The sequence below is a fragment of the Arachis ipaensis genome, chromosome B9 (assembly GCF_059453495.1).
Source record: "Arachis ipaensis isolate K30076 ecotype BB chromosome B9, ASM5945349v1, whole genome shotgun sequence".
Lineage (NCBI taxonomy): Eukaryota > Viridiplantae > Streptophyta > Magnoliopsida > Fabales > Fabaceae > Arachis > Arachis ipaensis.
Window position 1 is genome coordinate 122280256 of NC_142444.1, and position 27519 is coordinate 122307774.

The 27519-nt window shown below is 34.4% G+C and overlaps 1 protein-coding gene across 2 annotated transcripts; it reads left to right on the top strand.

The window, feature by feature from the left end:
- LOC107615796 (protein SIEVE ELEMENT OCCLUSION B-like) lies at nt 1-27466 on the top strand. 2 transcript variants are annotated; one of them, XM_016317826.3, is made up of 8 exons: nt 1-364; nt 469-555; nt 3539-3957; nt 4058-4134; nt 4522-4664; nt 4785-5249; nt 20873-20948; nt 27194-27466. In XM_016317826.3, the coding sequence occupies exons 1-8, from the start codon at nt 65-67 to the stop codon at nt 27388-27390; spliced, it is 1764 nt and encodes a 587-aa protein (XP_016173312.1). In that variant the 5' UTR covers nt 1-64; the 3' UTR covers nt 27391-27466. The 2 variants fall into 2 exon arrangements, with proteins under 2 accessions (XP_016173312.1, XP_088356336.1); XM_088500210.1 differs by lacking the exons at nt 20873-20948; nt 27194-27466 and adding an exon at nt 9582-9734.
- Nucleotides 27467-27519: the final 53 nt, after the last annotated feature.

Sequence of the window (27519 nt, forward strand, 5' to 3'; positions counted from 1 at the left end):
TTCTGGTTCTTTAATTAATCTGAGAGCGCTAAGTAACTCTTGTTTTCTTTTGAGTTTTTTGATAATGTCAAACACAATCGGAAGCCCTCAATTCCCTGGAATAAAGGAGAAGCCAGGAGAGTCTCATGCAGGAGTTCCACTCGTATCCACTTCCACCCCTCATCCTGCAATTCCACTGCTCCCAGCCAATTGTGCTCCTCCAATAATGCCGCTGAACCCATTCAATGTGCCTAATGATGATTTCATCTCTTGCAACATCAGCCCCTTCCACGACGTTCAAGCAATCAGACATGATGTCGATTCTCTTTTCAATGTTCTGTCTGACATTGTTATTAGCACCTCAACCGACTCTCTTGACTTCCAGGTCCTCATAACTAACTAACTAACTAACTATTATAACATTGTAATGCATTTTAATGTGACTATATTTATATTATTGTTTATTTCTGAATATTATTATTATTTCAGCAAGTGACCATCGATCTTGGGCAACACAAGGTTCCTCAAGTTGCTCTCCAGCCAGCTTACAGCCTTCTCAACGAGATTGCTTGTCAGGTCAACTCATTAATTACCTACTTTTACAATAACTTAGCTCATTTTATGGTGCCAATAAAAATTATTACATATTTAAGGGGATCTCTGGTGGCATGAACTGTGGTGGTTAAAAAGGTTTTTATTAACCTACAAATATTTTGTGACACCTGACACTTTGATCATTGTAAGGAGAAGCATAAAGTATAAAGTATTTGTTCAAAAGCAGTTTTTTGTTCATGTGGGTCATTAATTCATTATTAAATCATGGTCCTGTTTCAATAAATTTTGTTTATTTTTTTAAATTGTATAATTAATTTTTTATTTTATTACTTTATTATTAACTTTTTTTTAGAAGATATTGATAAATAAGAAAAAAAATCCTCTTATCATTTGTTTCCATCGTACTTTACAAACAATAAGTCTTAAGTTAATTTATAAAGATAGATGTAAAAATCAAACCATTTTAGTAGCATTTTTTATAATTAAAATGTAACAATAATGTTAAAAATTTATTTTGTAATTCACTTTTTTTTTTAATTTTAAAAAGTGCAAATTCTGCAACAATTTATGGTTAAATTAAAATTGTAAAATTGATACAGTATTTAAAAGTGCCACGTGTTCCTTTCAGATTGGACATTTATTCTTGACCACCTCAGTCATTGTTTTGTTCTAGCCACTACAGAAGTCATCTATAAAAATGATTGATGATTAAATTTAAGTATCTTTATGTTTATAGTGATCACAGAAGTTATAAAATATTATTAAAATTAAAATTATATTTTTTTTAATTTGGTGATTTTTTTAGTAATATTTTTAAAAAATATTGTTAAATAATAAAAAACGTTATTTTTATTTTAATAATAATTTTTAGAGTAAAGTATCGTTTTTGTCCCAAACGTTTGGGGTAAATCCTATTTATGTTCCTAACGTTTAAATCGTCCTATTTGTATCCATAACGTTTGTAAAAGTGATTCAATATTATCATGCCGTCAATTACTCATCATGAACGCTTTAGTTTGAGTTTTAAAAATCTCTTCTTGAAGTTAGAATACAAATGTCTGTGATAGAATTGATGATCCACTCCGAAAAATAGCTCATCAAAAGTTGAAATTAATTCCTACAACATTTACATAATTTATTTTTCTAGGGACATAATTGAATCTAAATACAAATAGTGGGTATAATATTAAAATCGAACACATTCAAGTGAGATCTAATTGAGAATGAATACATCCAAGTGAGAATAATTGAAAAATATAATCTGATTTGTTAGTATAATTGATAGTAGAATAACATTGAATCACTTTTATAAACGTTAAAAATACAAATAGAACAATTTAAACGTTAGAAACACAAATAGGACTTACCCCAAACGTTCGGACAAAAACAATACTTTACTCTAATTTTTTAAAACATCATAACTATTATAACAATGATGTTATTTGTCCTTTAAAAATTATTCTTTAATCAGCTTTTAAATTTAATTATTTTATTATATTATTTTTTTTAATTTTTATTTAATCATATTTCCTAAATTTTAAGAACCAGTAACACTTTTATTTAATTTAAATTTTGAAAATACAAATACTTAGTACTGATAAATAACTACTTTTCTATATACGTTTTTTAATAAATTAGTCATTCAAGTTACTCCATTCATATTATTTTACTTTTATGTGTGACTTCTAGTGTTTGTCACTGTGTTTTAATTTTTTTTTTATTATTATGTGGTTTATGATTACGATTCTTTATTCTTTTGACAAGATAAATAATAATTCATTTACAACTTTAGTTTTTTTCATTTACTATTTTAATTTTTTTATTTTTTTTCTTCATTTACTATTTTAATTTTTTTACTTTTTATTATTCACAAAAGTTTATTGTCATTTTTAATTCACAAATTCTGCAACTTCAATTTTTTTATTCCATAGTTTCATGAAGAATATGTATCATCATAGGCATTAGTAGAAGTTGATATTCAACGTTATATTAACATTTCAAAACGTTAATGATATGTCTCGTGTGATTTTTTGTTTATGTTTTTTTATTATTTTATATATATTCATAACACATTTAAAGTAATAAAGCAACACATAAAATATATATTTTTTGTCACATCTAAAATTCATTTAAATCTGTGTTTATATTTTTTTTTACATAAATAATTTTTAACACATCCTAAATAATAAAATAACATATAAAATACTTTTAGTATACATCTGAAATTCATCAAATTTGTGCTTATATTTTCTTAATATAAATATTTTTTTGAACACAAATAATAACAAAAAATTGATTATCTTTTGCTACTTTGGTTTTGAGAACAACTCAATATATATAGCACTTCTTCTACAATAAAATCCAAGAACGAAGTTGTTAAACAAGTTTTTTGAGCCACACATACAAAATTAATAAAATAGAAATCTCCATATACTCAAAAGAAAAGAAAACGGTATTTGTCATAAAGCAAATGTGGTCATCACTATTGTTATGTGGTACTAATATTTAACCATGTTGTTGTACACATTAATGAACACATTTAAAATTACAAAATTGTTGTATACTAAATAATTTTTTAACATATTCAAAACTCATCCAAAAATAATTGTATTTATTATTTTTGTTAATTAAAATAAAAAAATCATATATACCGGTCTTAAAACCAAAAAAAAATGATTTTGATAGAATTATTTTAATTTTAGTTTGGTTAGAGTTTAATTTTGATTTCTTATTTTTATTTTGTTTTGTTTAAATTTAAATTTAAATATTTTAACTTTAAGAAAGTATAATTTTAAATTTTAAATATATAAAAAAAATTAAGACATAACATCTAAAAATAATTATTACAATAAATAATGACTAATTAAAAAATAAATTATAATAAATACTTAGTTGCACCTTCTATAATCATCTTAATATATGTATATAATATTTTTTAAAATATGGTAGCCATCCTGGTTACATTTGGATACGATACTAGAATGACATTCGATAATTATTACAGATGACATGCCACTCGTTCAACACATCAAATGTGCACGAGTCGGTGGTGGGAATTCTTCAGAAACTGAGGAGTTACGCATGGGATGCTAAAACAGTGATAGCACTCTCTGCTTTTGCTTTGAACTATGGAAAGCCATTGCGACTGACAGTGGCAGAGGAAGCGAGCCAGAAGGAGAACGCGCTTGAGCTGCATGTGCTCACGCTTGCAAAAGAGGAGAACAAGCCCGCTCAATCGGGTTCAAATCTTACAAGTAATTTGGTTAAAATTACACTGGAACTCATAAAGAAGATCATCACATTGGAGAAGCTCTTTGCAAACAAATCATACACTATAAAGCATTTTCCAACTCTCTGCAAAGATCATCGTGCTGTTTATGCTTATTGGGCAATTTTCTCCCTTTTTGCTTGTGCTAATCAAACGTATGTCCGAATTTTAACATCGAAGATGCTCTCTCATTATATTTTTTATATTGGTTAAAATCAAATCTATATTACCACAATTGTTGGATTGACTCATCAGGAAAAGGGAGGAGATCCAGTACTTGGTTCTTCTTGAGAAACTCAACGTTATTCTGGAGGAAATCAGAATCCAACAAGGTTACGTTATCTTCACACATACTATATAAATAAATAAAGAGGATTGCTAGAGTCTAGCAAAATTTGTGATGTGTAGTCATCAATTAGTCATTATTAATATTTTAATGGTGTGAGATAACATCTAATGATATAAGATTATTCATTTTTCTTTTAATAGTTAAATATTAACTAGATTTTAATAAAAATATTGACCTTCTAGACTTTCTCATAAATAAATGCCACTAGCACAACTTTTACACTTTACTACTTTATTAGTTAACTCGGGAAAAATTAATTAAGAAATTTAACATTTATTTTTTAAATTATAAAAATAAAAAAATTAAATCATTTCTCGTTATTTAAATCTATACTTACTAACTCTAAGGTTTATCTTCTATTCTATTGCAGGGGCATTGGAAGATCTAATTTGGCGTTTAGAGGCCTTCCAAAATCCTTCACCAGGAATTTGGCAACTTCTCAAAGCTCTAATCTATCCCAACAACGTTGACAAACCTGATAATATAATTGCCAACAATGCTACCAAAGAACTGGTAATTAGTGCGACAGTAATAATAAAATTTCAACACCATGACATGCCGTGTGTTTATATATAGATTTGCAAATTTATGTTTTTCTCGTTTCTAATTGTAATTTGGTTCGCCAATGGACAGCTTAACCTGGATGAACTAATAACAACAGAGAAGTTGTTTTTGTTCATTTCTGGTCTTGACATTGACCTTGAGATAATAACGTCTCTAACATGGATTCACGATTATAAGATAGGTAAGATTGTGTGGGTGCCTGTTGTGGAAGATTGGACCCTTGAAATCAATAAGGAAAGGTTTCAGTATTTGAAGTCTAGGATGCCATCATGGTATGTGGTGGAATATTTATCACTCATAGAAGGTTACGAACCATTGCAACAAGTGTGGAATTACCGAGGTAAACCTATTGTGGTGGTGGCTGATGCTTATGGAAATGTTTTGAACCAAAATGCACTGCGCCCGATCATTCTGTGGGGCATAGAAGTCTTCCCATTCGATTATGCTACCATCTCATATTTTGTTTCTCAACAATGGAAATGGTTTTGGCCCGCAGCATTTAAAATTCATCCTCCTATTCAAACATGGGTCACGGTAAGAACTACTACTTTTCAATCCTTGCTACTTTTATTTGCGTAGAGTATGTACAGATCATTGATACATGAGAACACTACAAATATGCTCAAGTAAAATGACCACGACGACGACAACAATAATAATAATACTACTACTACGATGAAGAATACTAGAGAATTAGCAATATAGTATTAGCTAACACTATAGTAAGTTATCAAACGAGTTTAGCATAAAGTCCACTAAAAATAAATTTTTGTTAGTTTTTAATTTAAGATGTTTTGAATTGAGTTTCCAACATTTTTATATTTAAGGGTTTTAGATATCTTTTTTTATGTTAAATGTTGGCTGTATTGTTATTTGTGCAATATTAGTTTCCTAGATTTTTTTCTGATATTCTTTATATTCACACGAGTAGGGATGTTAAAAATCGAACCAGACCAAATAAAACTGACGGACCAAACTAAAAAAACTGAAAATTGAATAAATTGAAAATCGAAAAAACCGAAAAATTAAATTTTTGCTATTTTTACTTTGGTTCGGTTTGATTTTCAGTTCTAGTGTAGAAAACCTGAACCAAACCGCAACTATAAGTTAAAGATCCAAAATATCCATAAATTAAACCTAACCCTAATAACCCAATACACTAACACCCTCACTCACACTTTCCTTCCCATCTCCTATGCTGCACAATCTTCTCCAATCCTCAACCATCACTCAGACTCAATCCCTCTCTATTCCCCTCCTCATAGAGTCGGTTAGCTTCTCTACCGTTGCCGTCACAGCCTTTCCCTTTCCCTCGTCGCAGTCGTAGCCTCTCCATTTCTCTCCCTTGCTCCCTCGCCATCGTTCACTCAGAGCGCTGCATACGCACAACGTCGTTGCCGTCGCACACAGTGCTGCTGCTACTGCCATCGCGCACAGAGAGCAACTAAGCGAGCCCCTCTTCCTACGCCTTCCATCTCTAACAATCGTAGCACCGTCGTGCTCTAGCCATCTGGGCATTCTTCTCTGGCTTTTTGTTGTTCGTCATTGAAGCCGTGTTGTTTGTCCTCCACTTTGCCTCCGACGTTGAATCCGTAATGTCCCTCTAGCGTAGCCACTCCCTTGTGGCCACTGACGCACCGTCATCTCACCATCATCTCACCATCTTCGATTCTTTTTCCGATATTTGGTTCTTTTTATTTTTTTTTTGATGTTTGCTTATGATTATTCCATTTATTGTTGGTTCTACTTTTTATTTCAGGATTTTGATTTTAATTTTTTTTAAATTTGTTGTTATGATTATTAGTTTTGGGTTGTGATTATTTCTTTCTAATAATTTGATTTTTTACCTTTCATTATCTAGGCTCTGATAAAACTGTACATAAATTATTTAGTCATTTGGTTTTTTTGTTATGATTGTTAGTTTTGGGTTACAATTATTTAGTCATCTGGGTTACAATTATGCACATAATTTCTTTATTGGTGTGGAATTTTGTTTTTATGACTCTGACTAAATTGGACATGTTTTTTCTTTGAATTAATCCAAAAACCAAAAAAACCGAATCAAACCAAACCGATTTTAATTGGTTTGGTTTGATTTGGATGATCTTGACAAAATAACCGAACCAAACTGAACTGCAATTTTAATAAACGAACGAATCGGATGATTTTTTTTAAATAACCAAACCAAACTGCACCGCAAACACTCCTGCACACGAGTCCGAGCTAAGAGAAATACGTCTTAGCTCTTTAAATACAAACACTGAAATATTAAAGGAAATCAATAAATTTGTAGAAAATGGAAAAGTTACAGAAAGCTTAAAAAGAAAATTAAAGACATGGAAAGAATTCTAAATAAAAAAAAACTCTTTGCAGACTCAGAAATTCGCTGAGGATATGAGTGTGCAAGGGTGTTTTCTAAAACTGAATTTCAACCTCTTTTCCTTCTTTTCTTTAACTATTTATAAGACTCTTCAACCAATCTAGATCCAACATATTTCCTATGTGTGTGAATTCTTGAGTAACTGTTTCCGCGCCTTGAATGATGTTATACCTGCCATCGTTTGTCTTTATTTGTCAACTTCCTCACCATTTCAATTATCTCACTTTTCTTTGATGAGCCCTGTCGATCGATCTCGTCTCTCTTGTCGATATGTTCTTTCTAATAAGCTTCATTGTCTTCAAAGATACCAAATGAGTTCCTACCTCGATATTCTAAACTTGTTTTATTTTGACTAACAAATTACCCTCTTAGAATTGACACGTCTATCGAGATTAAACTGGAGCTAAAACGTTCAATCCTATCTTGCAAATTTAAAATCCGTAAACAATTAATTAATTCAAACAAGGCCCACTATAGCACGTTTTCTCATTAATTATCGTTTTCTCTCTCCTTAACATTTACCTTCTCAAGGAAGTCTTCAAATTTTGAAAAAGTTCGAAACCTTCATCTTCAAAAAATCTCATTTCACTTTGCCGTTCTTCTCTAGTAATATTCTTGCATTAACGCCATAGTGATTTCATCTAATCTTCTATGCTCCAACTCCAAAGTTCATCCATTTTCCTTTCTGTAAGTAATTGCTTTCATCTAAAACTCTAGAAACTACATCACCCAAAGACAAAGGGAAACAAATTGCAACTAAAACCTTCGAACAATCCGATTTGTGCATCCTATCTCGAGCTGCATACATTGTTATTGAGGACCCAATCAATACTACAAATGACAAGAAAATCCTCTTCCCCTTCTCTGTTGAGGATGACATGCATTGTTTTGTCAGTACTTTGAAATCCCCTGACCAAGCCAAGAAAGTCTTCCACCATTTTCCTACTGCTAAAGGGGAAGACTTACTTATTAAACAAGATCTTCTTGTATCACCCTTCATCGATAGTAAACAACCTTTCCGGAAGAACGCCAAAATTTCTTTTAAAAATGCCAATTTCCTTATTTGGTACCAAAGGGTTGAATTTGTGAAAGGTGAAGCTTGAAAATTACATGGGATTCATGATCTCCTTTGACTCTCCCATTTTCCACCGATCACGCATCATTAGATGATTGGTGCTGCGCTATATTTTTGGAACAAAACTATAAACAACTTTTATCTTCCATGCGGGATGGTTGGCCCTGCACTCTTCGATGTGGTAGCTATTATTGGGCTTCTGATGGGCAATCCTATAGCTATGTTCGATATGAAGCCCAATCGAACATACAATATCATTAAGAAAAACTCTTATGGGGAGTTTATTAAGCACAATATGGGAAAGGCAGGCACTCTTGTTACTGAAGACGAATGTGTGGCCTTTTTTATTATTGGCTAAATGCTGTTGTTTTCTGTTCGAGGAGTATCTCAATGCAAAAATTGTTCATTCATTAGTTACTTTGCTTCATGAAGGGCACAAATTCAATTTATTCAAATTGCTTTTGGAAAATATTTATGACGAGTTAGTGCAAATGCTCGATAGTCTTCGGAAGAAGACTTCAATCAGCACAGAGGGCCCCTTTTGGTTATTACAACTTTGGCTCAATGCCATCTTAAAAAAATACATGAAACAAGGGTGAATCACAACTTTTGATAAACAAAACATTGAAAGCCTTTGATTGATCACTTTACAACCAGATTTCAAAAATGCACATTCGATCGATGAACTTTTTTGGAAAGAATTTTTGAAATTCCACTCATGCAAAAGTTTTTGAAATGAAGACCTAGTGCTTGCCCCTTTTGCGGATTGAAGATGTGGACCATCATGGTTTCAACGCCATATCCTTTCAGACGATGATAGTCATGGTTCGAACAACAATAACCTGGTCCAACTTTCTTGCCATTGAAATATTCCCAACGGGAATTCCTCAATACTAAAAAGGAACAATTCAATGTAAACCTTCATGCCCTACATTATGTTTCCAGACAAATGAGTTTTTCACAAGCAATTCCAGCTCCCTTTCCAAGGAAATCCGCAGCTCTCTGTCATGTTACCTTCAAATCGAAAGAAGATATTAAGAAATATCTTGATGTCAGCGAGAAAAATCGAAGCCACTATTCTCCTCTATCTTTTGTTTATAGCGACTTTGTTACCAAGTCTTTCATCGAATGGTGGGATAATTATTACTCTCAATATGATTGTTCATTTGACGATATTATGAAGAGGTCGATAAAAACATATCCTGGTACCTCTAAAGAACCCCCACAAAAAGCTCTAAAGAGAAAAGTAGAGATATCGAGATAACAAAAACAAAAGGTACAAAAAACTTCAACTAAGACTATGACAGAAAAAAGGTAAAATTTGGTTAAGTCTTCTGCCTTCCTCTTTTTTATATTTAACAGTCTTCTATTTTAAAGTTCTTGTCTTGAACCTTTTTCTTCTTTATCACAGAAGCAATCTTCCAGTGAAGACTCTTCCGATAAAAGTGCTAAACCCTCACCAAAACAAGATTACTCTCATTCGAGTGATTCCTCTTCTGCTTCAAGTAGTTCTGAATCGAGTAGCACCTAAACAAATACTCGTTCACACCATTCTGAGCCAAGAATAACCACGAAGGTAGATTCCATAATTATTATAGCAATAAAGTTATCGATTAGCTCTTTAATAACTTTCTTCCTTTCTTTGATATGAAAAAGTTTGATATACTTCTTTAACAACCTCCTTCCACTTCACCAGCAAAGGTTATTCTTGATCAAGGGAGGGATCACCTTTCGAGATCATCATCTAGTGGTAATGTAATCTCTCAATATCTATCGACTAATAGGAACACACAATAATCTGACAAACGAGTAACCAAAGAAGTTGTTTCCCCTATTATAGATGTCGATCGTCCAACCATCGAAGACCACACCTCAAAGAAATCGAGCCAAGAAAAATTCCCACAAGTTCAATTTATTAATGATATATCCTCTTCTCCAAAGATCAATGTCGATCTCACTTTTAACTGATCTCCTTCAAAAGAAAATATCCCTTTTGCAAAAAATATTGAAAAAGGGGCACATCTCTTTCATGCTAATCCAGAAAGTCAAAATTTTTTCTTATTCGATCAATCAACTTGGGCAGCCTTTGAAACAAACCCCTGAAACTCAATAAATTCCTCCAACCACTATTTCTAGTCCACCAGAGACTGACTTAGCTGAGCTCCTTGCTGCCATGTCCCATATTTCTCATAACTCCGATTCCGACCATGGAAGGAATATTAGAACACGAGCTTCCAAAAGAACTTACTCCTTATGCTATCAAAAGGTTTTCTACTCTTCTTACCTTCCTGACACATACCATCGATGTGTGGATAAATTGGGATGACTTGAATGCAACTTTTTCGGATATTCTGAGTTCTACTCTCGAGTAACAAGTTCCAATCAACTTTTCAAAAGTGGTGAAGAAATTCGAAAAAATTGCCGATAACCTTTCTATCTCTCATAACAAATTGGTTGAAGTAAAGAAAGCAATGACAGACATTGAAAAAAAATCAACAAAGGTTGACACTTTTCATAAATCAGCATAAAAGACTTATAAAGAATATGAAATCAATGTTGCTCATGCTGCCAGCACTCGAGCTCGATTTGCTCAGCGCATAGAAGAACTCGAAAAAAACTTGCCCAAATATGTGAAGAAGAGGCTTTACTAGAGGGGCCTTACTTGAAAGCTCAAAAAAGGAAGACAGATCTTTTTTGAGATATTTGTGAGATGAAAAATGATTTGGCTGACCTCAGGAGAAAATATGAGAGACTGTGGCTTGAAGAACACGATGAGATCACTGTCTATAGTTCTTATGACGAAGAAAGAGTACGCCTTTGATTTGAATTGGAAGATCTATTAGAGCCTTATCTTTGAAGACTTGGGATGCCAAGTTTTTATTTTGTTGTTTTTCTTTTTGAATACTTCCGAAACTCTTCACTTGTTATTCATTGCTTTCTTATATATATTAAACATTATTCTCCCAACAACATTGATACCGCTTTAAATACTTTCCATTAACTGATTTGACCTCGATGCCGGAATCGATATTTTTAACGTGATATGTATTTCCAAAATATAAGTCAATAACCTGAAAAGGGCCTTCCTAATTTTGGGACCATTTACCATAAAATTTTGATTTTTTCTTTATTAGTAAAATAACCTTAAGGACCAATTCACCAACTTGAAAACACTTTTCTTTTACTTGTCGATTATAATTGCGGGCAACATTCTCCTTTTGATGGATAAGATTTTTGAGTGCTAAAATACGTTCACTATCCAAATCATTTAATTCATCAAACATCGCATTCCAATAATCCTCAATCGGCAACTCATTTTGTCTCATCATCCTTATAGTATTCAAATTAAAATCCAAGGGTAACATCGCATCATGGCCATACACTAATTAATAAAGCGACATGCTCGTCGAGCCTCTTGGTGAGTTTCGATAAGCCCATAGAACTTGACTCAGAGTTTCATGCCAAGAACGAGGTCTCTGACTAATTTGTTTTTTAATCAAATTTATTATAATTTTATTTGCAGCTTCAACCTGGCCATTTGCTTGCGCATAATATGGGGTTGAAGTTTACCATAGTTATACCCCCTTGATGCTACAAAATTCATAATACATTGACTAGTAAACATGGTACCTTTATCAGTACATAAAGTTTGAAAAATTCCAAATCGATGAATTATATACTCTTCCACGGCTTCAACCTACTTTGTGAAATAATCGATAGCCACCATAATTAACTTATGATTTTTGATTATGGAAGATGAATCATTCCAATTAAATCTAAAGCCTAACCTCTAAATGGCCAAGGTTTTATAATCGAATGCAATTCAGAAGCATGAATTTGTTGTATTACACCATGTTTTTGACATTCCTGACATGCTTTAGCATACTCGATGCAATCTTTGATTATTGATGGCCAATACACTTGATCACGTCGAAGCATCCATTTTATTTTTTCACCAGGCTAATGACACCACATATACCTTCATGAACCTCTCCAAAGGCAATCATTCTCTCAGATTGGCTTAAACATCTCATTAGACTCCCTTTGACACATTTTTTATATAATTTGTCCCCTAATACCATAAAATTCATCAACTTTATTTTATCCTTCCTATCAATTCTTATATTAGGATTTTTCAAGTATTTAGCTATTGGTTTTCTCCAATCATCATCATCCCAATCATCAATAGCCAACACTTCCCTCTTTCCAACGGGTACGAAGACTTGTTGGATTTCTATCAACCTTTCTAAAGTCTCAGGAAGTACTTTGTATCGCGATGCAATTTGAGCTAGTTCATTAGCCACTTCATTTTAAATTCTTGGAATATGAACCAAAGACAGCTTTCGTAAGGATGCTAATAATTCCCATGCTGTCGACAAGTATTTATGTAATTTTTCATTATGGCACTTAAATTATTTTGATGGCTGTTGTAAAACTAACTAAGAATCTCCTAGAATTAAGACTTCTAATGCCCCTTTGTTAATTAAAATCTCTAGTCCCAATATCAAAGCTTCATATTCAGCTACGTTATTAGAGCATGGATATTTTAATTCAAACAAAAATTTTGATGGTATCCCCTTTGAGGATATAATCAGAATGCCAACACCAGCAGCATTTTTATGTTTTGATCCATCAAAATACAATCTCCAAGGTTCAATTTCAATGTCGATGATGTTTACCACCTGGTCATTGAGATTATTCGGCTGCTCGACTAGAAAATCTGCTATGACATGATCTTTAGTAGCCTTAGTTGGGACATCTTGTAAATCGAATTCTGTCAATCCAAGCATCCATTTCACCAATCGTCCTCTCAACATTGGATAAGACAACATGTATTTTACCAAATCGGTATGTGCAATCACTCTTACAGTTTTTACAACCATGTAACATTTTAACTTCATACAAGCATGGTAAAGAGAGAGACATAACTTTTTAATTGGAGAATATCTTGTTTCGATATCGGACAAGACTTGACTCAAATAATAAATTACCCTTTCGCATCCTTCTTCATCAGCTTGCACTAACATCTATCCAATGGTGTTTGTCAAAGCTACAACATAGAATTTTAATCGTTCAAAAGGACGAACAGTTGCCATTACTGGGGCTTTTGAAGAAGTCCTTTATTGATTCAAATGCCCTTTGATGTTTATCTATCCACACATATTGGGACTCATCTTTGAGTTTGACTTAGGGTGAAAAAACACAAGTTCAACTAGACAAATTGAAAATAAAATGTCGTAGAAAACTTATCTTCTCGAAGAAAGACTGCACTTCTTTTTTCGACGTTGGTGGAGGCAACTCTAAAATTACTTTAGTTTTATTTTGATCGATAGCAATCCCCTTCTTTTGTACCACAAATCCTAAAAATTTTCTGCAGAAGCTCTAAATGCATACTTTAAAGAATTCATTTTTAAACATTTCTGTCTCATTGTTTTGAATGCTTGACAAAAATAATTGAGATGTTGATCCATCGAATTTGACTTTACTATTACGTCATTAATATACACCTCCATAAATTTTCCTATAAATTTATGGCTCGTTGATATGTTGCCCAGCATTTTTTAAACCAAAAGGCATCACTATCCACTCATAAGTTCTTAAAGCTCCATGGCACCAAAAAGCAGTTTTCGATACATCATGCTTGGATAAGAAGATTTGATTATAACCAGAATAACCACCCATGAAACTTAAATTTTCATTACGTGCTGCTGAATCGATTAACATGTGTACTACAAGCATAAAATATTCATCTTTGGGAGTGGCATTCTTCAAATTTCAAAAATCAATACAAACACGTAATTTCCATTCTTTTTCATTATTGGGACAATATTCGATACCTAATCAACATAACGAGTTGTTCGAATAAATTTTGCCTTAATCAATCTTTCAATCTCTTCTTTAATCTTAAGATTGATCTCAGGAGCAAATCGCCAAGGTGCCTGTTTTACTGATCAAGAGAATGGCTTTAAAGCCAATCGATGTTCTACCAAGGACCGGTCAAGCCCAGGCATCTCATCATAATCCCAAACAAAACTATCTTTATATTCGATCAAGACATTAATCAAATTTCCTCAAAATTCCTCATCAATATTTTTGCAAATATAAGTGGGTTTGACATCACCATTAAACCCCAAATTGATCTCCTCAAAAGGATTTTGAGACTCAAAGCCTCTTTCAACATGATCATCATTAATTGAGATTTTTCCAAAATTCAAAGGTTCCAAATCATAAATCCATTCGAAAGAAAGATCTATTGAATCATGTGAATAAAAATAAGTTTTATTATCAACTGAATCAGCAATCAAGTTATTTACCACACAGAGATCTTGAGATACATCGACATGAGATTGGTCAATAATATTAGACCTAGGAATGGAAATATATGTAGCATCTAAAGTAGAACTATATTCGGTTGTAGGAATCGAATCTGCACTAGGAATTGAAGATGTTGAATTGAAATCCCTATTCAATTCAACTTTATCAGAAAAATCATATCTAGAAAAAGAAATATTTCGTGCAGAATTAAAACTACTTAGATAATTCTCTAAAGAAACTAAATAGTTTGAAACATCTTGTTCTTTGGCCATGACGAGATGGTTTTGAGCTATTATACTTCAAGATCAACTACTCCCACCCTGTAGGAGTATAATTGAGCTTTGGCTGAGGAAGCTTAAAGTTCATCTATTGATAAGAAACAACCTTTGCAGTTGTAGTAGTTGAGCACCCTGTCGACATTGAGGGGTACTAGTTTGTAATTAAATACCTTAAAATCGACATGCATTTGCTTCATATAAAGACTCGAATATGCTTTTATCACTTCAGAATTTCCTTCATCAGTCCAAAGAAGAATACTCTAGTGCACGGTCGAAGGTACAATCCCAACACCATGAATCCAATCTCGACCAAGCAAGAGATTATAACTAGCCTTAGAGGATACCACCACAAAAATAGTGTTACGAGATGATGACCCTACTTGCACTTGAAGAGTTACTAAACCCTTTGCAGGGGTTGACACTCCGCTGTAATCAGTTACTAAAATATTGGTAGGAATCAAATCATCGAAATATTTTTCCACCTTGATCAACATCCGTTCTGACAAAAAACTAATTGCTGCTCCACCATCGACCAAAACCTTGTTAATACAAATACCACTTATGTGGGCAGTAATGTGCAAAGGTCGAAGGTGCGACTTTTTCTTTTCAGTTGGTTTTTTGAAACAACCCAACTCTTCATTTTCACAGATGAAAGTAAAAGCTTCCTTACTTTCCACATCATAATCTTCATCCAGGTTCCCTTCATATTCTCCCAGATATTTTGTAGGGATAATGGAGATGGTACACACCATTCCTCATCTCCCTCATTGAAATACTCCTCGTCAAGATCAGCATCCTTGTCATTAGTTTTAATCGGGGTAACTTCGATAGACTTCCCTTTCTCGTTTTTAGATAAAGTAATCCCTTTAGGATTAGTTTCTCCATCAACAGGAAAAATTATTCATGAATGAACGGAAGGAGTTGCCCCCTTGTCTGTCAAGGTCGATGGCCTTTCTGGCACAATTGGACATGCAATTCGATGGCCTCTCTGGCGCAATTGGACGTGAAATTCTTTCACCTTGATTACCTCTCGCCCTTCCTCGGGAGTATGGATACCAACCTTGATTAGAACCCATATAACCCCTTTGGAATTGGCGTTGTCGATATTGGAACGTCTCACGATCTCAAAACTCTTAAAAATTCTTAATCCATTGGACTCCCAAAGCTTGTGAATGATTAAGTGGAGGAACTAAATTTTCTCGAGAACTTTGAGAACTCTGACCAACTTGTCATCGAGGGGGATGACTCTGAGGAATCTGTTCTTCATTATGAGCTAGCTTCTTTTTCATTCTTTCTTTTTCAAATATTGCTGCAGCCTTAGCATCAAATACAACATTACACTAAGGGCATCGGGACACATCCTGATCCTTTAATTTCGGCTACATTAGAAACTCTAACAGTCCCTCACTAACACCAGGATACACTAATCAAACATTAGCTTCAAAATCTACTAAAGCAGTGTCAAATTCATAAGTGAAGCCAGCCATGTTGATCCCTAAGAAAATAGGCTCAACAAAATTTGCTCCAGCATCGAAAGGATCAGTATCAAGTTTCATATTTTTTTTGCCATCATCGAACTTCAATATTCTCTCCATAATTGCTTCTTAGATCAAGTCCCTGAAACTGATACAATTATTAGTCAAATGGCTAGTTGATTGATGAAACTTATAATAAGGTTTCCCTTTTAAATCTTTTATCGAAAGCAACATCTTGCCTTTTGGCAAAACCAATATCGAAACACATCAAATAATTGCCTTCTAAATCCTCTGGATTTACTTCAACATTTTGTCAATCACCCTCGTCATAATCAACAATTCGAGCAATCCGCTCGACTTGTCTAGCGAGATGTTCAAACTTTGTCTCATGATCAGCCATCATAGGGTGCAAAATAGTAGTCATTTGCTGAGTCAATAAATTAACTAAATCGTAATGACTTTCATTGACATGTTATTGAAACACTACCATCGAACCAGGGCCATTTGATGTTGAACCCGTTTGATAATCACGGGTAAACTCAGGATGCTATAAAGGCAGTTGATTGTTAACCGCTCCTGATGCATTTTCAAATCGAATTGGAGGCCCATAACCACTCATAGGTGGAGTGTAACCTAGAGGAAGGCCAAAAGGAGGCCAACCTGCAGTTACTGGCAGTTGTGTTTGTGTTGGAGCAATTCGTGGGCATAGGTTACGCCCATAATTCCCAACAGGGGGTTGTTAACTATCGCATTTTCTCCCAATGTACTACCTTCCATGTGCGACATTAACTCTGCAGAAGTTTGTGCAACTATAGAAGCATTATCATTATTCACTGATCCACCATTGGTATTAGAAATTTCGTCCGCCATGTGTATAATTCTTCCACTTCTAAGCTGCATAAACTAAACCATTACAAAGAACTTTTGACACACTTTTTTTTCAAAACAGTCCCACTGAACGTGCCAATTTATTTTGCAAATTTTTAATAAATCTGGATTGGTTCGATATCTAATAATCTGGGAGTAAAACCTACTTCTCTCATCAGTACTAATTTTCGAAAGTGTACCAAAGATTCTATTACATGATCAAAATGACGAAGGGAAAATTTGAAATATTAAAGAAAATTACTTGAAAAAGAACAAAACGAAATTGCTAAAATGAAGGAAATAACTTCGAATTTAAAAGAAAGCAATAAAATGCCTTCGATAAAGTCAAAGGGCTTTGAATTCAAATACAAACACTAAAATCTTAAAGAAAAGCAACAAATTTGCAAAAAAATGGAAAAGTTACAGAAAGCTTAAAAAAAATTTAAAGACATGAAAGGAATCCAACAGAAAAGAAAGCTCTTTGAAGACTCAGAAATTCGCCGGAGACATGAGTGTGTGAAAATATTTTTTGAAACTGAATTCCAACCTCTTTTCCTTCCATTCTTCAACTATTTATAAGACTCTTCAACCAATCAAGATCCAACATATTTTTCATGTGCGTGAATTCTTGAGTAACTGTTCTAGCGCCTTGAATGATGTTATAACTGCCATTGTTTGTCTTTTTTTGTCAATTTCTTCATCATTTCGATTATCTCACTTTTCTTTGATGAGCCCTGTCGATCGAACTTGTCTTTCTTGTCGATATGTCCTTTCCGATAAGTTTCATTGCCTTTAAAAATACCAAACGAGTTCCTCCTTTAGATATTCTAAATTTGTTTTATTTTGACTAACACCAATATATTGGGTTTAGGCCTTAACACCACTTACAATTACTATTCCCAACTCCACAAGCCAAAAGATCCGCCTTGCATGAAGTTCTGATTGCATAACATTCCTTCTAGTGGGCTGATCATCTATAGGTGCCCCGATCCGACATGCCTCGGAAGATGGATATCAAATCTGTGACCTTCAAGTGCTGCCAATGGAAATATACATTTTGATGATGATGATAATGATTTTTCATTTGAAAATGGTAAAGGACCAATAATACCCCATCCGCCTTCAAGCCGTATGGTCCTCTGATCGAGTTTACTCGTTGATCGCGTCTTCAACCATAACTTCATTAAGTTTAAAATTCAGCTGGCTTTGCTTTCATTTAGCATTGAATAAAATATATTATATATCTATCATCATCAATTATGCATGCTTTTGAGATTTATAGTTTATGTAAGTCTGTGTTAGCTAGTGACACGCTATGCCTTGTGCCTTGTTGCGTACCACACTATTTGTATTCTCTTGTCTCTGTAATTTGGATTCATTCAAATAAAATAAAGCCATTGGGCTTGTGCACAGTTAGGATTTTTTTCATATATAAAATAAAATAATTAATTATTTTTCCAGAAAATATTTTCCAGTTTTATTTTCAAGGATACGATTTTTTTTTTTGGAATAAGAGAAAGTTTGCCGCACCCCCCGGCAAACTCTATAATTTATATAGAGTTTTCCGTACCTCCCGACGAACTCTATAATTTATATAGAGTTCGCCGCACCCCTCGGCGAACTCTATGATGAGTTCGGAAATAAAAGCAGGCCTATTGGAGAGAAAGATCAAGTAGCCACAATTTCTTTGTTTACCTTCTTTCTCACTATTAACATTGTCGCTACGATGTCAGAAAATATATTGTTATCCATTCATTACGATGGTGAAATAGTGTATGATGAAGAAGGTTCAATTGTCTTTAGATCGGGTCAACCGATAATTACCTATATGACACTGGAAGTCAACAGTTTAACAGGTTTGAAGGATGTGATATTGCATTTCATCGGACAACAAGAATCTAAAAGGGTGAAAAAAATTTACTACAGATATCCGACCGAGTTAGATGGCAATTTGTTTTATAAAAGGTATATATTACTGTTGTGTTGTCTTTGTCTCTGTTACTAGTATATTTATCAGACCATCATTGTGAGCGATGTTTCTATTGTTTTCAATTAGGTACCAGTTGTGCAACGACGAGGACGTATGGCTTATAAGGTCGTGGCACAATCGATGGACCAATTTTTATCTGTTGGAATTATACGTGTTTCTTGTTAACTTTGGTGGCCGAGGATCATCTGCAGATACTGTTGATGATAGTCCGACGAGTGGAGTTGTTAGACGAACTATCAGAAGGAAGATGGTAGATCTAAATATGCCACCTGAGGATAGTCAGGAGGGGTCTAATGTTGAAGTTCGTAACGTTGACTTAATGGATGACGGTCATGAAAGTCATGACGGTTCTCTTATCAGAGATCTGATGATGGAGGTGTATGAAGTCAACCTCGATGATGGAGATGATGCTGACGAAGAACCACCCGAAATCCCTGATGATGGTGACGAGGAAGAGGAGATGAACTACTACGGTGACACACAGATTGCTCTGACACAGCCTGCTATTTCTCGATCATATGACCGGCTGGATCATTTCACGAGGTTGAATCTCGATGCAATGACTTCGGATTGGTCATTTACCCAAGGAGGTTCTGAAGAAGATCCAAGCAACGAGTTTGAGGTTGGACAATAATTTGGGAACAAGGAAGAAGTCATGTTGGCAGTTAAGCAGTACAGCATCAGGAGGGCTGCGGAGTACAAAATAGTAGAGAGTGACCATTAGAGGTACAATGCACGATGTATCCAGTTCGGACCTGGTTGTAATTGGAGCATACTCATATCATATCACCGAAAGCAAGAAAGGTGGGAGGTTAGGAGATACATTGGTCATCATACTTGCATGCAAACTTCGATGGGGAAAGATCATCATAGGTTGGATTCGAAAGTGACTATACAACACATTTTCACGATGGTCAAGGCCGATTCAACAATCAGCATCAGGGTTCTACAAGGAGGTGTGGAGAATTACTTTGGTACTGAACCCACCTATAAAGTTCGCCGGGGGTGCGGTGAACTTCCTCTAATTCCAAAAAAAAAAAAAAAGAAATCGTATCATTGAAAATAAAGCTGGAAATTCTTTTCTAGAGAAATAATTAATTATTTTATTTTATATACAAAAAAAATCCTGCACAGTTAAAGTCTTTACTAGCTAGGTCATTCTTTTCTTTTTACAGAAAAAACATTTTCATTTATAAAAATAGACAAACATACTTATAGATAGTATAGAAAAGTAGCAATCCCATATCCACGCACCCACGAACCTAAACGGTGTCACTTCCTCCCTCATACACCCACTAAAATGCGGAACTAACAATGTTCCTCCCTTCCTAGTTATGTCCTTTCTTTAGCTTGGAGTTTACTTGAATTTCTTTTTTAGTTTAATTTTAAAGTTTGAACAACGTAAAGAATTTTGTACGATCATCTAACCATGCACACCAAAAATCAGTACTATATATTTTTATATAAGTATATATATTTTTTAATATGTATTTTTTATTTTAATATATATTTATATGAATGACTGATTACTCATTTAAATGATCTTATAAATAATGTATGAAACTCTTTAACACGTATAAAAGTTAAATTGTCAACTGAAATTTAAAATTCTCTTTTTAGAATTGCAACCCTCGTATTTGGTGCAATATTTTAACTAGAATTCTTGTTGATTTTATAATTTTTCACATTTTTGTGTAGTTACAAACTTGTAATTTTAGAGTTATATTTTGAAAAAGTAGTTCTCTTATGTGGCAATGTTTGGTTTTTTTCCTTGCAGAGATTGAAGCAATTGTTTAGGTATTATTATTTTCATTTCTCCATCGGATTATTTCTCATCACGCTCTTTTACAAAGGTATACCCTTTTTTACTCTTACATACAATTCTCTCTTATTTTTAAAATAATATTTAAAAAAATTAATTAAAATAATTTAAAATTATTTTATTTAATATTTATTAATTATTATTAAATTAATTATATAATTTTAAATATAACAAATATATAATTTTAAATATTCTATATATTATAAATATCATATTAATGATTTTAGTTATCATCAACCTAGCATTATCGTAGTTTTATTTATTCTGTTAAGAGAATAATTAGAATCAAATTAGATCCATTAGTATTATTTGTATTTATATAGCGTATTTGTATATTAATTGTAGAATTCTATGTTTTTATTACTTTAATTCTTCTAGCAGCTATATATACCCCTTGTACATTGTACTTTTCCTCAGACTGAATAATACACAAAACACTTTTTTTTAGATTGTTCTCTTATTTCTAACATGGTATCAAGAGCTTAGCTTATTTTTTTCCAGTAACAATTGGTTTCTAGCTCTTTTATTTTGTCACCTCTGGCAGTATTTTGTCCTCACTTTTCGACTCCTTTCCGATGCATTGGTTCCTCACCGCTGCCACCATCACCTTCTTCTCGTCATAACGTTTCCAACGCCTCCAGAATCACCGCTAGACGCGCTACTTGAAGTTTCCTGTCCGCTTGAAGAAGTTCTCCGATCCTTCCAGACGCCTCCGATCGGCGTCCCAGATCAACGGCTCCGTGTCACGCTACGTGTCAGCAGAGCTCCACGGACCCGTGCTCGACCCACGCGCCTGACCGATCTGCTTCGTAACCCGCGTGCCACCCCACGCCCCATCAGCGCTGACGTGTTCTCCGCCTCTAATCACGCTGCACCACGTGTCCTTTCCTGCTGACGTGTCATCCAACGTGGCAGACAGTGGGACCCTCCTTAAGATTTTTTGGTGAGCTCTTTTCGATTTTGCCATTCGTTTTCTCATTTTCTCCCCTAAATTTGCAATTTCTTCTCTTTTTTGCCTTTGTTTCTGTTATTATGGAGAAACCAGATGTTTTTCAACCTATTCCTGTTGTCCTTAATGGCTCCAACTATGCTCATTGGGTTGAAGCTATGCGAGGATTTCATAAAGGGCGAAAATTATGATGATATGTAACTAGTGATATTGTTTATCCTGCTAAGCCAACTGTGATTGACAAATCCAAAGATGGGACTTCCAAATCCAAGGAGGTTGCTGAGGAGGACTTTGCAGAGAAATTGGAATATTGGAATTGTAAAAATTACTAGATTATCACTTAGTTCTGCAACACTTCTACTCCTGGCATTCATTTACAGTTTGGGCGTTTTGAAACTGCTAAAGAGGTATGGGATCATTTGGCAAAGCTTTACACTATTTCTGATCTCTCTCATCAGTACCAACTACTAAAGGAGCTTCATAGCCTTAAGAAAGAACGTGACCAAACAGTTTTTGATTTTCTTGCTCAAATAAAAATTATTTGGGATCAATTGACCTCTTGTGAGCCTGTTCTTAAAGATCCGACCGATGCTAAGGCATATGAGGATTATTAGAACCAAACACGTCTCATCCAATTTCTTATGTCACTTACTGATGACTATGAGTTGGTCAGGGCTTCTCTTCTTCATCATAATTCCTTGCCTAGTCTTGAAGATGCTCTTTCTCGTCTTAAGTCTAAAGAAAAGTGCTTGAGATTGACTCGTTCTAAGAGTGAAACTGTCTTTGCTGCCACCGACAAAAAGGGCAAAATCTGTCGAAACTGTAACCGTCATGGGCATTCCTTCTTCGACTGTTCCTCTATTGAATGTCATAAGTGCAAACAAAATGGTCACATTGGCCCCAACTGTCCGAAACTATTCTGCCATTATTGTAAGCTCTCGGATCACTTGATTACTGCCTATCCTACTAGACCACCACGTTCAGATCAGAACAAGTATCAAACTCGTCCCAACAACTCTCCACATGTGCCTGCTTCTACTGCTGCTGGTGCTACTGAGTCCACCCCTTTTACCTCTCTGAACACACCTTCTGTCTCTCCATCAGACATTAAATCTCTTCTTAAGCAACTTCTCTCTTTTTCTGGTAAATACCCCTGGTACTCTTTCCACCCTTCTAGGTAATAAATGATATTTTGATTCTGGTTATTTTAATCATATGTCTCCTTTATGTCATCTTTTCTCGCCATTGTCTACCACTACAAATGCACCATCTATCGACACTGCTAATGGTTCCCTCCTGCATGCAACATATCAAGGATTTATTTCACAGTCCAATATTCATCTTCCTGATAAGTATTTTATTCCAAAATTGAATTTTAATTTTATCTCTGTCGGTCAACTTGTTAAACTCGATTTTGATGTCACTTTCTCTATTTCTGGTTGTCGTGTGCAGGATCGTCGGAAGAGAAAGATCATCAGGACTGGTTGTAAGGTCAGACATTTGTTTGAGCTCGAAAATCTTCATGTTCCCTTTACATAAAATCTCTGTGCTATTTCCTCTCCACCTACTCTTCACATGTGGCACCGTCGTCTTGCCCACGGCTTCTTAGGAATATTGCGTCCTCTTATGTCTACGGGTGTTTTAGGTCAAGTTTAAAATGAGTCGTTTGATTGCATTTCTTGTCAAATTGTAAAACAACCTACCTTATCCTTTTATAATAATTTCTCTATTGCTTGCTCTCCTTTTGATCTTATTCATTCTGATGTTTGGGGTCCCGCTCCCACCGTTTCTATGGGAGGGGCTCGATACTTTATAGTCATTATTGATGATTATTCACGGTTTACTTGGATTTATTTGATGACTGATCATCATGAGCTGTCTCAGATTTATATTAACTTTGCCACTATGATTCAGACTCAGTTTTCAAAGGTCATTAAAATCTTCAGACGGAATAATGCTATGGAGTATCGTGACTCCAAACATTTAAATTTTCTCGCTGAACAGGGTCCTTTGTCTGAGTTTTCTTGTCCTGAAACTTCTCAACAAAATGGCAGAGTTGAGCGTAAACAACGTCATATTCTTGACTCTGTTCGTGCGATACTTATTTCCTCTTCCTGTCCTGAGCGTGCTTGGGGTGAATTTGTTCTCACTGATGTTCATGTTATCAATAGACTCCCTTCTTCTATTCTTGGTAACAATACTCACTTTGAGCGTCTTTATCAAACTTCTCCTGATTACACTTCTCTCCGTATTTTTTGTTATGTCTGTTTTGTCCTTCTTCAGCCTCATGAACACAATAAGCTGGAACCTCGGGCTCGCATATGTTGTTTTCTTGGTTATGGTTCTAAACATAAGGGTTATTGTTTTTGGGATCCTATCTCTCGACGCATTCGTATATCTCGTCATGTTGTCTTTTGGGAGCATTACATGTTCTCTAGTTTTTCCTCTTTTGAGTCCATTCCTTCTACTCTGTCACCGTTTTTTACTAAACCCCAATGTTGATCTCTTTTCTAGTGATGATACTACAGGGTCTACCTCCAGTGCAACCCTCGAGGCCCCTTCTCTTCCATCTTCTCCATCTCTCGATGATTCCAGACTGGACGATGCTTCTGTTCCTGCTGTCATGCCTCCTTCCTTCACTTGTTCTTCTAGGGTAAGAAATCCACCTCCTCATCTTTTTTATTATCACTGTTTTTCTACTATTCTTCATCATCATGAACCTCGGTCATTCCAAGAAGCCTCTACCAATCCAAATTGGCAGCAAGCATTGTAGGAAGAAATTAAAGCACTTGAAAAAGCACACATTTCGGATTTGGTTGATCCTCCTTCTGATCAAGAAGTTGTGGGTAGTAGATGGGTATACAAGATCAAGACTCGCTCTGATGGTTCTATTGATTGTTATAAGGCATGATTGGTTACTCAAAGTTGTACACAAGAGTATGGTATTGATTATGAAGAGACTTTTGCTCTTGTTGCTCATCTCACGTCTGTTCGAGCTCTCCTTGCCATTGCTACGATTAAAAAATGGTCTCTGAGTTAGATAGATGTGAAGAATGCATTTCTTAACGGGAATTTGAAAAAGAAAGTCTATATGAAACCACCTCCGGGATATCCTTGTCCTTCTAGTAAGGTCTGTTTCCTTCGCAAGGAACTTTATGGATCGAAGCAAGCTCCTCGTGAATGGTTTGATAAGTTCAGTACTACCATACGTAATCTTGGTTTCACTTGCAACCCTCATGAGAATACTCTCTTCATTTGTAAAAGCGAACATGGAGTTGTTCTTCTACTTTTGTATGTTGATGATATGATCATTACTGGAGATGATGTTGATGGTATCTCTGATCTCAAGGCGTCCCTTTACTTTACTTTTGAGATGAAAGATCTTGGTTCTCTCAGCTATTTTCTTGGTCTAGAAGTCATATCCATCGATGATCTATCTCTCTCAAGCTAAATATGCTTCAGATCTTCTTGCTCAAGCCAGACTTACAGATAGTGGCACTGAGTCTACTCCTCTTGAGCCTAATGTTCGATTTACTCCTATGGATGGCACTGTTTTGGATAATCCTACTCTTTATCAACAATTAGTTGGAGGACTCGTCTACTTAACTATCACCCGACCAGACATCGCTTATCCGATTCATGTTCTTATCTAGTTATTGTCAGCTCCTCGTACTACTCACTATGCGGCAGTTCTTTGAATTTGCTATATCAAAGGCACCCTATTCCATGGCCTTTATTTTTCTCCCTATTCATCTTTATCCCTTCAGGCGTACTCAGATGTTGATTGGGCTGGTGATCCCACTAATCGTCATTTCACTACTGGTTATTATTTGTTTCTTGGAGACTCTCTCATTTTCTGGCGAGCTAAGAAGCAAACATTCACTACTCGATCAAGCACAGAAGCTGAATACTGTGCTCCCGTTGACACCACTACTGAAATTATCTCAATTTGTTGGCTTCTTGAAGACTTGGGTGCTCCTCAGTCATCCCCAACTAATATTTTTTGTGACAACCGCAATGCTATTCAGATTGCCCATAATGATGTGTTTCATGAACACACTAAACACATTGAGATCGATTGTCACTTTGTTCGGCAACATATTCTTATTGATGCTGTTTGTCTCATCGTTGTTGGAATACTGGATCATACTACTGATATCTTCATGAAGGCTCATCATTCGACTCATTTTTGGACTCTGTTATCCAAACTTAAAATAGTATCCTTAACTCCCACTTGAGTTTGAGGGGGGATGTTAAGAGAATAATTAGAATCAAATTGGATCAATTAGTATCATTTGTATTTATATAATGTATCTGTACATTAATTATAGGATTTTATGCTTTTATTATTTTGATTCTTCTAGCAGTTATATATACCTAAAATCGAATAATACACAAAATACTTTCTTTAGATTACTCTCTTATTTCTAACATATTCGAAATTCCGCACGGGACGACGGACCAATTAGTTATCTTAGCTTCTGTTGCCTAAGTGCATTGGTAACATTAGAAGAACTCAACGAGTTAGTGATAATAATTTTGGCTAAAAATTGAATGTAAGATATTAGAGTTTTGTACCTACTATGGTGAGTAGATAATCACTTCATTCAAATGATTCAAGGCCTGATGCATATATGTAATGCTCAATAATGTAAATACTTTTTCAAAAAAAAAATATCATATGTATCTTAAAAGGTTAAATACGATTTTGGTTCTTAAGGTATAGGCCTAAATTTTTTTTTAAATTTTTTTTATACAAAATCATTTCTAAGATTTAAAACCAAGTTTTAAAATTGTCATTTTTACATAAATCTTAAAATTTTGGACCGAATTATCCATAACAAAAAAATTATAAAATAAAATAAAATAAAAGAGAGTGTTTCTACTCCTGCAAAAGAGGAATGGAAGAAGAAGAAGGAGAAGAAGAAAAGAAGAAGAAACCGTACACGATCCACCTTTGCTTCCGCTTCCGCTTCCGCCGCCAAAAATTTAGAACCAAGTTAAACTTTAGGGACGATTTTAAAACAAAGTTAAATCTTAAGAAAAATTTTGTATGCAAAAAAAGGTTAAGGATGAAAAAATTTTCGCCCTATACAAAAACTGAAATCATACTTAACCCATCTTAAAATCAATTACTAAAATTAATTATTAAGTATTTATTTATAAATTTATATATTATTATTTAATTTATTTTAATATAATTTTTTAATATATATTTTATATTAATGATTAATTTTACTAATTAATTTTTAGTGTATATTTCATATATAATTGTATTTTATATATATTCGTATACTTATGTTATCGGTCTTTTTTAACCTTTTTAGACAGAATCCCTACACCTTTCTTCCATTGCCCTGCGGTCCTCTACATTGCTGCAGCATCGTCACTCATTCTGCTTTGTGTTATCACTCATCACTCACTTCCCTGGTCTTCTGTTTTGCTGGTTGCAGTCGCCATCGCCATATCTGTCGCCTTCACAGGAACAGGTGGCTTCACTATCCCTGGTGTATATTCACGATGAGGATTAGGAGATCAGTAAATTTTGTGATTTGTAACTATCAATTAGTTATTATTAGTGTTTTTAATGGTGTGAGATTTTATCCAATAGTGTGAGATTACTTACTTTTCTTTTGCTGGTTAAGTGATGGTT